Below are 14658 nucleotides of genomic sequence, written 5' to 3'. Positions count from 1 at the left end.
CCTGCTATTCAGAGCCGAATTCTGTTGAACAAACAAAGTGAGGGAATCTGTACTCGTGGAAAGATGGAAAGAAATAAAAATCTAAAAATCTGGTAGGACTGTAAATGTACACAAGATCCTCCCGCTGCCAGAACACTTTTTCCGGAGGGGCTCGGGCCCCTGGAGCTCCCGTGCTTATCTCTCCTTCCTAGGTGAGGCAGCTTTCACCGCTGTATTCTCCTTCCTAGGCGATAGATGTGAACATAGATGTGAGGCCGCTCTGCTTTCTCCCTCTCTCAGGGGTTTGAGGGGTCTCTGCTCCAGGTTGTAGCTGCTCTTCAAGCAGGGGTTCCTGCTGTAAAAGGTAAAAAAGGGTAACTACTGCTCCGTGCACCGCTGAACGTGGGTAACGATAATTAAACCCAGACAAGCCTTCCCATGCATTCCCCTTAGCGGGGGTTCCCGCGGAGCCTGGGTCCGGGCACTCTCTCTCGCCTGCCCAGTCCCGCTGGTGGCCACACAAGCCACCTATTAGGTTGTTCAATAGGCTTAACCAGTTAACCGCTCCCCGGCTCACCCTTGGGAGAGAGCAGCAGGAAACGGTTTATTACTTGAAACAAGTTGGGATTTCTCCAGGGAGGTGGATACTGAGCGGGGGAGGGGGGAAAGGGGCCTCGAAGACTCCCAGCGCCCCTGGAAGAGTCTGAGAGTGGAGAGACCCGCCCCGGAATAACCCGAGCCGTCGGTGCTCCCACTGCCCGGACTCTGACGGCGCCGCGGCCCCGGGGAGGGGGACACACACCCCCGCCCACCTCGGGGGGCAGGTTGGAAGCATAAACAGGCGAGAGCGGCTCTAGCCCGGGCGCCGCACTTTGTTTGAGACGTGCAGCTTCCATCTGTTACCACATAAACACACGCTAACGGGATGCTTTATGCTCCAGCCTTTCAGGGGAGGGGAAGGCGGGAGAACAGGGGAGAGGTAAAACATCCCCCCACCCCCAGCCTGTCCTCTCGCTAACCCCATGTCCCCTTCGCCTCCCTGGACGGGACCCCCCTGCACCACACGGGGCGGGAGGCAGAGCTCAGCAGCCGTCCTGGAGGGTTTATTTTAACTACCACCTCCTCGGCGCGGGACCAATCCATAGGCACCGCCGGCACAGCGGAGGGGGATCGGCCAGATCCCTCTCCGTTGAGGGAAGAGCGGGCAGAGCCCAGCTCCCGCCGGCTCGGTGCTCCTCGGGTCCTTAGTGTGGGGAAGGGAAAGCTACGTCGGGGAAAGCTTTCCCCAGAAGGGTCCCTGAGCGACAGTACACCTCCGCCCCTGTCTCCACAGAGCCGTCGGGCCCCCGCCCAAAGGGCCAGACTGGCCTAGCAGGCAGCCTTGCCAGTCGCCTAGTTTACAATTTTTATTTTTGGCCGGGTCTTGTGAGATCCCACGTGGAAGCCGTTAACGACCTCTCGATAATGATCATGACAAAGGCATTATTCAAATGAGGCAGGTAATTGCAACCAGAAGGCGCCTCCTCCCCTTTCCTTTTGCTCCTTTCTTTTCGAAAGAGTAACTCTCGCATTACATCCCATCCTGATGGTATTTTCGCCAGGAATCACCCCGCACGTTGAACCAGATAGGCTCACGCCGGTACATCGCGGCCCGAGCCCTGCAGGATCGCCCCGGCGCATAGGCAGTTGATGCTCATCTTCAAGGGGTTTAAATTTGCGAGAGCCCGCAGCTCTGATCCAAGTAATGATAAAGCATTCCCCCCTACAAATTAAGGGGTTCAGGCTGGTGGGTGCGCTCGCACTCTCAGATGGAGAGCTCCAGGGTGCAGTGTGGGGTTTTTTTCTCCTGTGTTGTTTGTTTGTTTGGTTTGGCTTTTTTTTTTTTTTTTTTTTCCCTCCATGCTTTTTTGACTCACTGGGAGCCTGTTGTTTATTCACAAGCTTTACGGTATCCTGTTAGCATTCCGACCAGGGGCTGCTCATAGATCTGACTCCGATGATTTCCTGGAGGAACATGTGGAAGCAATAGCGGGGTTGTGCACTCACCCGAGCCGAGGATGCTCTAGTGGAGGGCGTGCAAAGGGTCGGGAGCACCGCCGGGAACCCTGAGAGCCCAGACAGGGGTACCTCAGCCCTGAGCGCGCATCCTTGGGAGTTGGTTCTCATTTCTGCCTCTGTTCTCTTCGGGACATCTTCGTTTCAGAGGCTGAACTCTCCCTCGCTTAGGAAAGAAAAACCCACTGGGTCCTGGCTCTTGACTTCGAGAACAAACTTTTGTTTAATATTAAATGGGAGAAAGAGGTGTGGGTGGTGGTGGTGCTGGACTGGGGAAGGAAGGAAAGGGGAGAAGCCCCGGCACACAGCTGTGGGGCCGGTGCCCTCCCCAGAAGGCAGGCGGCCGGCAGGGACCAGCTCCGCTCCTCTCCGTTCCGTTCCTGGGGCTGCACTGCCCCCTCTCCCGCGGCCGCCGCATCGCCGCGCCCCGCCGGCCCCGCTCGCCTCGCTCCGCACGAAGCCTGCAGCAAAAGGGCGGCGAGGGCAGCTCCCCGGCAGCTCCCTCGGCCACCCCTTATCGCCAGTGATAGCGACGGCCAGCAAAGCAGAGATACCCAGTGCTGGTTCCCCGGCGGGGATCAAAGCTCCGTCTGGAGCGTGTTCAAACAGGCCGGGTTCGGACGTGCGCTCCCCGCGCCTCCGCCGGCACCTCCGGCCCTTGTCGTGTCCCTGGTTTGGTTATTACTGGGGTCTGTTTGAGCTGGGCAAAGCGAAGGCAGAGACGAAGAGAAGAGTGTTCTCGGTCCCGTCGGAGCTGCGGGCTCTGGAGAGGCTGACTCCTGGCGAAGGTTACCTTTCGTTGTGTCTTTCATTCATAAATGTTAGTGATTCGTCTCTCCCCCTGTCTCTCTGTGCCTCCTGGTCTTGGCTGGCTCACAGCCGTCCGTGCAGCTTTCTAGCCCAAACCCGAGCGCAGCGGTGTACAAAGGACACGAGGAAGCCGCGAATTCGTTTCCAAATCAAACTCCCCATCCATAAACTCATACTGTAAGCGTGGACATCAAGCCCGGCGCCCGAGCCACCGTCCTAGAGGGTCTGAGGAGGGAAGACTCATTCATGAAATTTGGGAGCACTCTGAGTTTTCATGAAAGTTTTTGGGTCTTTTTTTTTTTTTTTTTTTTTCCTTTTTTTTTAATTTTTTTTTTATTTTTCTCCCCCTGCAGTGCAAAACGCCCCGCTTCCCCCTTTCCTCCCCCTCGCCCCTGCCATATGGCCAACCTCCCCCTCCCCTGCGAGGCTGCTGAAATCTGGAGGCAGAGACTGGCCCCCCTGCCTGCGTAAGAGCCTCCCGCCGGCGCGCCCGCCTCCGGCCGCGGGGCTGGGGGCGCCGGGCGAGCCAGCACGCTCTTATTCTGAAGGGGTCTGAGGGGGGCTTCATTTCCTGACAGCTATTTACTTAAAGCAAATGATTAGTTTTGGAAGGATGGTCTATAACATTGAATCAATTACGGGACGCGGTTTGTGAGACCATTACAGTCGGATCGGGAGGGAGGGCGAGCGGGAGGGAAAGAGCGCGGCTGAGCAGGGAAAGTCACAAAAGACGTGGACATATTTTGGATGTTTTACAATCTGCAGGATTGGGGCTGCGGATTGTAAAGGAGAAGGTAAGAGGTGCGGGGCATTTTCCCCACCTTTTTCGTTTTTTACACCTTTTGTCCCGCGGTTTGTTTTTTTTTTGTTGTTGTTGTTGTTTGTTTATTTTTTCCCCCCGTTTTTCTTTATTTATTTGTCGGGGGTTTTCTTCGTTTGTTTTTTTTTTTTTTTTTTTTTTTTCCTCCCCCGATGCTCTGAGCCGAGCGGAGGGCTTCTTTCCGCGGGGCGCAGGCGGCGGGCGCTGGCGACCCCGCGGAGGGGAGTAGTGGGGGTGCAGCGCTGCGCCGCGCCGGCCGTCGGGGTGCGGCGGCGAGCAGCGCGGGCAGCGCTAATGACAAACACATTGGGACAGCGGCGGCCACCGCGCCGCATTCCTGCCACGGGGGCGGGAGCGACCCGCCGGGGCTCCGCGGGTAGCGGCGGTGCCCGCCCCAGGGGGGAAAGCGGGGACGCGCACCGACCAAGTAAGCGGCTCCCTCTCTTCTCGCAACCCTCGCTTCCTTCACCCCGCTGCTCTCCCGTCCCTTCCCCCACCCTTTGTTTTTCACCACCTTCCCTCGTTTAGATCCCCTTTCTCACCTCGCTCCCCCTGACCCGGTAGCCTAAAATGCCCCGAGATCCCGAGCGGACGCACGCATACACCCCCCGAAAGGCGACTCGATCTCCATCCCTGCGCGCCCCGTCTTTTTTTTTTTTAAAGTGTCTCGGTGAAAGGGAAGATGCTGAATTTAGACAGGGCTGGTACCTGGAGCCTTTCCAGCCTGCAGCCCCTCTCTCAACGGGAGTGCCAGCCCCGCTGTATGCCCTGCCGGACTGCTGGAACCCACTGCTTCCTACCCCGGGAAGGGCAAAGTCTTCGCGGCCACCTTCTGGATTTTGTCAAGCGCAGAGTTGCAAACTTGCCAGCCTCTGCCAGGCTGGAGTCCCCTGGAAAAGTCCTAGGAGCAAGTAGGAAATGGCTTTTTGGCTGTCCGCGGCATTGCTCAACATTTTTGGACGCGGATCCGACAGCTCAGGAACCGTTCCAGAGAACAGGACTTGGACGGCTTTTTCTGCAGCAGCAGCGACAGATCTAGCAAGGCAGCAGCAGTCCCAGGGCACAGCCGCCAGCCCCCAGGGCTCGTCCGCACCCCGTCGGGGAGGCGGCTGCGGACCAGAGGCGGGAGCGATGCCCTGGCCCCCGTCAGTGCCGGGGGCACGTTCCCAGCGCCCCTCGACAGTATTTTCGGCGCGTCTCTTGCCGATGTTCGAGCTCCCTAGCGCTCCTGCGGGGCCTAAGTCTGCACGCCCAGAGAAGGCAGCGCATCGCCTCGGCCCTTGGGAACCTACGAACCCGTTCACGGGGCTGCGGGCGCATCACTCCCTCTTGGTCCCACAGCTCCCAGGCGGGGCACAACCTCTGTCCCCCGCCGAGACTCCAGACCCCGCGCCCTGGGGCTTTGGGCTTCGCCTGACAGAGAGGGCTGGAGAAGAACTGTCGGGTCGTAGCACCAGCTCCGTAGAGAAACACGTCTGTGCTCTGCTCATCTCCGTCTCCCCTATCCCGCTTTTTCTTTTTCCCGGCTACCCTGCATTAAGAAGGAAAAAAACGCGTCTCTCCAGCTTGGCAAAGGCTTTCCTATTGTTTCCCAGACAAACAGTGAAGTGGCTGGGAGCTGCCATCTCTGCTAGGTTTGCTCGGTGTCCCGGGCAGCCTTTGATCTGCAGCGGCTCCAGCCGTCGGGCTGCGCCGAGGGTGGGCGGACCGAGGGGGAGCCGCGACAGCGCCGCTGTCCCGCTCCCCGGGGGCTGCCGCCCGGGCTCCCCGCGGGCCGGCAGGGTCTGCCGAGCGCCTGCAGCCTGGTGGTGGCTGGAGGGTGTGAACGGAACTTCCCACCACCATCCACACCCCAGTCCCGACTGGCTGCAGGCGGCCGCTGTCTCCCCAACGGGACGCACCGCGGGAAGCGGGGTGGCTTGTTAGGCTCTCGGCATCTCCCAGGGCCGATGTAGAGCCCAGCTGGAGTCTCAGCTCGGCTGACTAAACTCTGTGTCCTTAGATGGGACAAGACACAGGATCAAAGCCAGGAGACAGGCATCAAAGATTTCTCTGTCATCGTCTCATCAAAATCTGAACTGTGGAGATCCGACTTTTAACTCTGTGTGTAGAAACGCTAGCAAAAGATCTCCCAGCAAGGGACTTCGGGTTTAGCTTCTAGTTAACAATGAGTATTTTAAAATGGCCCTCAGCTAAACAGCGGTTTAGCCAACCTCAAAGCTTGGGGAAAAAAGTTTGCAGAAAAATAAGACCTCACAAAACACTGGGATTTAGGAGTCCACAAGCAAACCAGCTCTCCCAGCCTGCAGGCACTCTCCTGCTGCTTTTAAATGAGATCCCTTGTTCTGGTACTCCTCTTCAGGCACTGAAGAGCAGGAGGTGTGCCAGTCCAGCTGCCATTGGGTACTGGGGCCATCTTTGCTGTTACTAGCTTGTTGATGTATGGGAAATCTTCATGTGGCTCTGAGGGTAATATATAGGTATTAGGTTTCAAGAAAGCAGGAAGTAATAAATATTTTAATAAAATACCTCTCTTCTCTACTATAACATTGGGCTAGGATTGAAGTAAAGTATATATAGACAGAAAGTCTTGAATAGCCCAGACCTCACAGATTATTTCCAGCTATACCAGTTGGTCTAAAAGTGAGGCTTAAATGAATGACTTTATATAATCCTTGCCTTGCTTGCTTCTTTATTTCATCATGACTACAATGGTACCTACTTTTGTATGTGAACTCTAAAATTTTTAATAGAAGATGTTTCCTTTTTTACTTTTGAAGACTTAAAGACAAAGGAATGACTTCTGAGAGGTGTTTTTTCCTAGTGCTGGTGAGAATTACTGATAATTAAAAAAAAAACAAACAAGAAAGCAAACGATCCTTTCTCTCCCTTATGCCTTGCTCTCCTGCTTGACTCATCTCTGTCAAGCCTATAAAACTTTGCATGGGTACCCAAGGGAAAAGTTTGCAATAGCTAGGCTTCCTAGTTCTTGTGGTCAACAGAGATGGATATTTTTTCCGCACAATGCTTCTCAGCACTTGAGCTGGGATCTGAGGTGTTCTTTGATTTGATTCTGAGAACCTAAGGAAGATGTATTACTTGGAAGTGGCAGCTGGGTTTTTTTTGTTTTTGTTGTTGTGTTTTTTTGTTTTTTTTTTTTTTTTTTTTTGTTTTTTTTTTTTTTCTCCCTGTTTTCTGGGACAATCTGAAAAACCCTCCTTGGATCAAGTGGGAAAATTTGGGCTTTGCAACTCCCCCACCATCTTTAGCTCCTAGACTGAGGGACTTTGTCCTGGAGGGTTAGGCTGAAGAATTGGGACTGACTAGAAGGCTCATTGGGAAGCAGCCTCACTGTGTCCTGCAGGGCACAAAGTAGGAGACCAGCACTGGGCTACCCTTGATGCATGGCTATTCCTTGAGTTTTTCTTGATGCATAGTTTTTCTGTGTACAGGCTATGCCAGATTAAAATATTTGTAAGAGGTCATGGGACAAGCCTCATTTTGGGAGAATATTTATGCCAGTCTTTTTAATGAAAAGCTTTGAGCCTTTCCCCAGCAAAACCATCAGACCCACATGTTAGCGCTGCAGGGCAGCGCTGCTCTTGTGGAGAGTTGAGTTTGCAGTTTGGGAACTGAGGACCAAGAAACGTTGCAGGATGTCCTGTCTGAACATTTACATTCAGCTGGTGATATATACCACAAGAAAGAAATGTCTTTTCTTGGGCTGGCCATGGCTCTTCCTGGAAAAGATCAGCTTTCCCAGAAGGACAGACTGCCACTCTGACAAAATCACGACTGAAATTACCCAGCCCTCTCATAACAAGGATAATCATATCATTACGTGCCAAGATTTACAATCCAAATACTCTCCTATCACTTATGTAAATACTGAGAAAATGGGACCAGGGTTGGTGTGTTGCTGGTTTTTTTTTTTTTTTTTTTTTTTCGTTTTTGTTTGTTTGGGGTTTTGGTTGGGTTTTTTGTGTTTGGTCGTTGTTGTTAGGTTTTTTTTGTTTTGTTGTTTTTGCTTTGTTTTGTTTTTAATCACACGGAATTAAAAATGTAGGAATTTTGAATTTTAAGTTGATCCGGCAGACCCAGTTTAGGCTGCTACGCTGGAGACTAGCGCTGCCTTTTGCAGGACAAGAAATGTGGCTCGTTAATGTGGATCAACATTGCCATCCTGTGGTCGCGAATACGAACTTCAGTGACTGGGTGGCTGGCAGGAAATCAGCCCAGCAGTCTCCGGTGCTCGGGAGATAGGCTGGTTTTCTGTCTTGAAAGAGGTCTCCGGTTGATTCACAGCGTATGAAAATAACATATACCCTTGGCTCTTCTCGGTCCCCCTCCGCTCTTTCTCTTTAGGTCACGTAGAACACTCATCTAGGAGTATCGTAATTTTCTAAACATGTATTTCCATTGAGTTTCTGAACATTGATTTTACCTTGTCTTTTGTGGCACAGTCAAGGAAACCTTTCTTTATAGGAAGGCAGTGCTTGGCAGATAGTGTATGGAAAATTGACTCCTGACTGATAACAGTTCTTCAGAATTAGTTTTCTGATTTAAAAAAAAAAAATGTAACCACGAAAGTGCACAAGAGAGATACCAGGATTTCTGTCACATCCTTTCAAAATCTATGTAAATTCAATGACTGTCCAACCCGGGGCAAATCCCTGCAAAGAGTTTGGCAAATCTGCCACTGCATTAACTTGCTTTTACTATACACACCCATGTTTATTTTAGCTAGCAATGTCCTATGTATGCAAGAAAACAAGGTTTGCTCAAACTCACATTGTATGTGTCATGATAATACTGGGTTTCAGTATAAACCTACTGGCTTCAGCAAGGCTACATCAAGTTATGGATTGATAGACCAGTGTTAGGAACTGAACCTGATGTACTAATCCCGGGCTGAGATTTGCATAGCTGGAGACAAAGACAACTAGTCTGCCATAAGGAAGGTAAAGGAACTAAAAAGGTGCATACAAAGGTGTATGTGATTGTAAATAAAGAAAATCAGGATAGGTGTACCTGTTTGATGTTGTGGGAATGAGTAAAATCTCTTGCCCATAAATGTGAATGGTGCCTGTGTTAAACCTTGAGTCCAGCATGGATGTGTGAGGATATGCTGGTGATGGCACCAGCATTAAGTCAGATGCGTGATGTAATTGATTCAAATAGGTTTTGAATAGGAGTGATGGTGAATCCTTAGTACATTATTCTGTCTTTCACAGTGAAGAAGTGTTGCTCTAGGTCTTGATGAGATTAACGGGTCATTGAGGAAAGATCAAAGCTCTGGGTTGCGAAAGAAGAGCCAGATGGAGAAAGCAAATTTAGTTAAGTCCTTGTGTTTTTAAACTGCAGTGCTACATTGACACACTCGCTGATTTCAGTGCAAGCCCAACCAAGTTTCAAATGCCAGCAAGTTCAAAGTAGCACTTTGGAAATGCCATCACCTGTATTTACATCATTTGGTTTCAGTCCTCACTTACAGCTCTGCAACAAGTCCACTTCAGCAGAGTTTCTGGTGTGCAAGAGATGAACTAGCTTTATTTTTTGTCCTCCTTTGCTGCATCACTTGCACTGAATAGTCTGGCAAAACAACACAAGAGGGGGAAGAGAGTTGTCTTTTCAGTCAGAAAAGGGAGGGAACTTGGCAGAAGTGGGGTAACACTGTCTTGTGGATCTTAGGAGATTAGGTGTCAGATCAATAAAGCAGGCCACGGTAGATCTTTAAAAAGTTACAAAGGGTTACTTTATTAGAAAAAATGCAGGGTATAAATGTGATAAAAATTAGTAAAGAGGCTGAAAGTGAGAGAATTATTTGATATCCAAGAGTCTGTTATTGATGGGAGACAGATACATAAACACATGGCAATTATTGCTAATTGAAGAAGCAGGCAAGATGCCTTGTCTCTGCTGGAACATTGTTAGCTGAATTTCTGAAGGTGTTTGTACATGTTTTTGAGGCAAGTAGTCTTCTAATCCTTCTTCTGAGACCTTTATGTTTGAATATAAAATTTTTTTGCTCTGCAAAATGGCTCTGCTCCACCCATTGCAGGAGAAAAGCAGGACGAGGTCAGAAACACTCCTTGGCATGTTGTAAGCATTTAGTTCCCATATGGCACTGCCACAGCTGTAATAACTAGACGCACCTAGGTGCTTTCATGTCTCAGCATCAGGAACTGAATACCAGAGGATGAATAGAAACTCTCCAGAATCTTTGAAAAATAGTCCCTGTCTTGGCACATCATCCTTTATTTTACTCCTTGGTCAGTGTTTCAAATAAGGGGCTCTTCTGTGCAGTGTTTTTTTTTTTTTTTTTTTTTTTTTTTAAATCTATACTGGATTTGGGCCAAATCCAGTTGCTATAGAAGTCACCAACAAAGCATCTGTTGGTTTCAATGGGAGCAGGGATTGCAGGATCTTCTCCTTTAGAAATGACCTAGCGTGCTGCTTGAGGGTTTTATGTAGAAATGTCATTAAATGGCACAAAAATTACATAGATGCTGATTGCTATTGTTGCCTCTATAAGACAGATGCTTTAGGATTATATGCTTGAAAGCTGAAATAATTGCATGTGATCTCTGACTCTCTGCACTGTTGAGGAGAATAGATGCTCTATGAATGGCGCTGCTGGCCTACAGTCTGTAATGGATTTATTTCATTAGAAAATTTCAGCATGTGTTTTAAATAGCGTGTCTCTCGAGCAAGGGAATTCTTGCTAAATAAGCAATAAGCACTATTGTATTACATTGTATTCTGCAAGCTATATATACACATATGTACAATGGCAAAACAAAAATATCACTCAGGGTTGAACTATTTGTAATAAGAGTGGTTTTAAAATGTACTTTTTCTCCCATAAAAGCTGCTTGCAGCTGAAAGGTCAGAACTTACTGCATGAAGATGTTACATCTTCATTGATGCTTGTGAGGGTGCTGCCTCAGTGCAATGGTGTTTTTGTGGGCTCAGTCCCAGAGGCTACAATGGGAGCAGAGCTGCCACAGGCTGTTGGAAAGGGGATGCACCAGGACTTGGTTCCTTACGCCAGGACTTGGCTCCTCACTCTGCCAGTGGACAGAAGGGGTCGTTGTGTCTCATCTGCCTGTGATCAATCTGTGGCCACACACACCTTGTGGCAGTAGGTGTCACGAGTCTCACTGGGCTGTGGCTGTGAATTGGGGTCCCTGGGCCATTCCTCTTGGTGGCACTGTGTGGAGTGATGGGAAGCTGCACTTGGGCGCTGCAGAAGAGGGGTTTTGCTAAGTCTTATACAGTTGTCAGTCCATTAACTGTCTCTCTCTTGCCTTCTCCTTTCTGTTTCAGTTGTTGGCAGCTATGGGTACTTACCCACAGATGCTCCTGATCCTGGGATGTTTTCTCACAGGTAATGTTCCTCAATCCTCTAAGCTTCCCCACTCCAAATTCTTCATAAGTCCATATTTAAACTTGCTTTCGTTCTGCCCACAATAACAAATGCCACATGGTTGCCAGCTGGTCACAGACCTGGTTTTTCTGCTTTTCCCTCTGGCAGGCTATGATAAGACCTACTGAGAAGGCAGTACTTCCCCTGGCCCGTAGCGGCCACTTTGTCTCTCCTGTGCTGCTATAGCCTCCCACCGACGTGTCTGAGTGTGCAGGAAAGTGAGCTGCCCGCCGTGCCACGCCCGCCCCGCCGGGGATCGTCCGGCAGGGCGGGCAGGCCAGGCTGCCTGTGCGGGCTCCCTGCGCCCTCCCACCCGCACCGCGCTCCCGGCGCTGCCGGCCCGGCCTCCCAGCGTCTGCTGGACTAATGGGGATGGGAGGGCAGGGCAGGCTCTGCCACGGGGTGCCAAATATAGAAAGGGCCTCTAGAGCAAGGTAACGCTGGGCAGGAGTGGAAAATGCTTTCAAAGACAGTCTGGATTGCTGGTGCTGGTTTATTGCAGAGTGCCAATTTCACTCAGTGGGCCTAGGTGCTTGTTTATTGTACAGGTCATTTGGTAGACTGAAACCACAAATGTGTTTCCTTGGTGAGTTCCTCATTTTGTAGGGTTTGGATCCTCTAATTTTCCTTCTGAGAGTTGGACCTGCACCAACCCACCTGCAAATTACCTAGACTTGCAAATCTGTGCCTGTAACTGGAGATTGCATTTGAAAAGCAGTTCCATCTACAACATCAGATGAATGATTCACATAGTTCAGTGAATTGCAGTTTTATTTGGCTACAAGCCTTCTGTACATTTTGGCTAGAGGTAGACGTGATGTACAAGCTCCTGCTCCGGCCCTTTGCAGAAACCAAAGTCAGATGTACAATGCAGGTTTTAGCCTTGGGAAGTGGTTTCCAAATTTCAAGCAAGCTGTGAGCTTGCTTGAAGGCTGTCAGGACTGCTGGTTTCCTGACCATGGCTGAAAGAAGGTGTGAGATGCCTGTGACCCAGCAGCCAGGGTGTGGAATTCACTGGTCTGCAGTAGAGCTGTGTACAGCTTTGGGGCTGGAAAGCTGTGGTGTGGATTGGAAGCTATCTCTAACTTCACCTCTGTCTGTCTTTCACCTCTTGATTTGACAAACAAGATCAGCAAGCAAACACTTAACATTTCAAAGGAAAGCCATTTGCTATTCCTCAGGCAAAGCTTTGGCTTTTAACAAGGACAAATTTCCTGGGACATCAGCAGGTCTGAAATAGTCAGAAAAGAAAGCTGCTCTGGACCCTCTCTGCTTCCTTTCACATCCCTGTGCTGAGGCTGTTTTGTGTATTGACATGCTATTTATTTGTGTCTTTTTGCAGGACCATTCCTAACATTTTGCCAGCTTCCTCTGCCAACTATTGTTCCCAGTAGGAATGAAATGGTGGTACAGCTGTACTCCAATTTCACACTCAAATGCTCTGGAGACAGCGAAGTGAGCTGGCAGTACCCAGTGACTGAGGGAAACCACAGGATAGACATTAGACATGAAGAGAACAACAGTGGCTTCTTCGTGACAGTGCTCGAAGTAGGAAATGCCTCGGCTGCCCATACGGGCTTGTATGTTTGCTATTATAACCACACACAAGTGGAGGATGGGGAGGTGGAAGGGAAGGACATCTACATCTATGTGCCTGGTAAGTGGGGGATGCCACAGCTGTACCTGGAGCTTTGGGTGGGAGAGGGGAACCATGGATGTTCAGAAGAGGCGTGTTGCTGGTGGTAATTTACTGTCTGAGGAAGAGAGAAGTAACCCCAGGAGTAAATCATGTGTAAATCAAGACCAGCCCCTGTAAATCTATGGATATGTTATTCTTTCTTTCTATTCTTTTCTTTCTTTTCACTTTTTGATAAGAGTTTGAGTTCTCAAGAAGAGTGATGAACTCAGAACTTTAGAGCTGAGGTGTTCTGACCACCACGGGGCTGGAGAGCAGACCTTGGTGGCCAGGTCAGCTCATCTGTGGGAGTATGTCCAGCCTTCAGGTTTGCCTGGCTCCCAGGTGGAGATTAACAGAAATTCCAGGCTTTTCAGGAGGCACTTGGGTGGATATCTTGGGATGTGTTCTGACAAAACCAATGCTGTGTATGATACTAAAACTGCTGCCAGGTGAAGAAGGCCATATCCTGTTCTTAACCTGAATTAGGCTTTAACTGAGAACTGGAAAAAGCTCGTGTGTGGACAGGGCTTGGGAAGTGTAAAGCAATGGAGATGTCTTAGAGGTGACTGTCAGAAGGAGGGGAAAGAAGCATTCTTGCTGTCCAGTCTGACACAAGATTAAACACATGGTGCTACTGTGCAGTGCCCTGTAATTTTCAAGGCAAACACAGCCTTCCCAGGCCCTGTGTCGCATTTCTCTTTAGTGGTGGAAAACTATTGGACTCAGAAGAAATGGCATCCCTTCTTTTTGGAAGTACCTATTTCCAGCTTTGCCCTCCCATCCCCTTGTTCTGACTGGAAGTCTGCTTAAAGGCTTTCCACAATCTCTATGGGATGAGAATCTTTATTGTCATAGTTGAGATAGGCATGAAAGGCTGAGCCATGACTGAGTGCTTTTGTAAAGCCCTGTCTGGATGTTTCCTCGGCATTGGCTGGGCTTCAGGGGGTGAGGGTCACAACTGCAGGGCCAGAAGAGATCAAGCCACTGGATTTGCAGTAAACATATTGAACAGGGAACAAAAGAGAGGAGAAGAGATTGCAAATCATCCTGCAAAACTGCAGCATGTTCTGAAGGAGTGATATCTGCAATGGCAAGGAAGATTCTGGAAGGGCAAAAAGCCAGGAGGCAATAACAGGACTTGTTTTAAAGGCTATTTTGCTCTGGCATTAAGTTTTTGCTGTTGACAGTGTGTGATTCAAGGACAGTGATTCTTCCAAGACTTTCTCTCCATTTGCCACAACAAATGTAAAGTGTTTGCATTTGTTCTTGAAGCAAGATGTTTTAGCAGAACTGGATATGGCATCTTTGGCACATATATCTCAATATCCAAGCAACTCTAACCAAATTACCAGAGGATGTTGTTTATGTTAAGCAGTCTTTCAACTCACCCAGTGGAGGAGTAAAAAGGCAAGAGCTGGAAGATTTCTTCAAGAGGACTTTTTGGTTTGGTTTTCAAAAGCCTCTAGACATCAGCCTACCAGATTTGCAGGGCAGAGACACCCTGTAATTTTTTCCACTTGCTAACCATCAAGATGTCATAAATGCAGAAACATATCCTTTTCTCCAAATTATAGAGAACGTCTCTGTTTCCACTATAAACTTTGTCTTTACAATTGTTTTTCCTGCAATGAATTAGCAGGGCAATGGGTGGCAGCAACCCACTTTAGCCAGGGAGGATTACGTTGGGACTTCACACACTATCCTATTTTCACTAACAGCACATAGAAAACCAAACTAGGTGAATCTTGCTTCTGTTTTTAATTACAGTGGGAAAATGAATACATGGAGTTGGCAGCATTTTTGAGATGGAGCGCTGTGTTTGGAATATTGCTACAAAGAGCCTGCCAGTGCAGCAGAAAGTCTATTGTTGGAGGGATTTGGATTGCT

The 14658-nt window shown here is 49.4% G+C and overlaps 1 protein-coding gene across 1 annotated transcript in view; it reads left to right on the top strand.

Annotated features, from left to right (window-relative positions):
• The first annotated feature begins 3561 nt into the window (after positions 1 to 3561).
• Positions 3562 to 14658, top strand: part of PDGFRA (platelet derived growth factor receptor alpha) — a 34562-nt gene continuing 23465 nt past the window's right edge. The window contains exons 1-3 of the mRNA XM_053975527.1: positions 3562 to 3638; positions 10994 to 11054; positions 12436 to 12750. Of these exons, the coding sequence (XP_053831502.1) occupies positions 11006 to 11054; positions 12436 to 12750 (364 nt within the window). The 5' untranslated portion in view covers positions 3562 to 3638; positions 10994 to 11005. The remainder of the gene's footprint in view (positions 3639 to 10993; positions 11055 to 12435; positions 12751 to 14658) is intronic.

Source organism: Vidua macroura, chromosome 4, assembly GCF_024509145.1.
Source record: "Vidua macroura isolate BioBank_ID:100142 chromosome 4, ASM2450914v1, whole genome shotgun sequence".
Taxonomy (NCBI): Eukaryota; Metazoa; Chordata; class Aves; order Passeriformes; family Viduidae; genus Vidua; species Vidua macroura.
The sequence above is the reverse complement of the archived record's forward strand: the minus strand, read 5'-3'. Positions and strand labels throughout refer to the sequence as shown.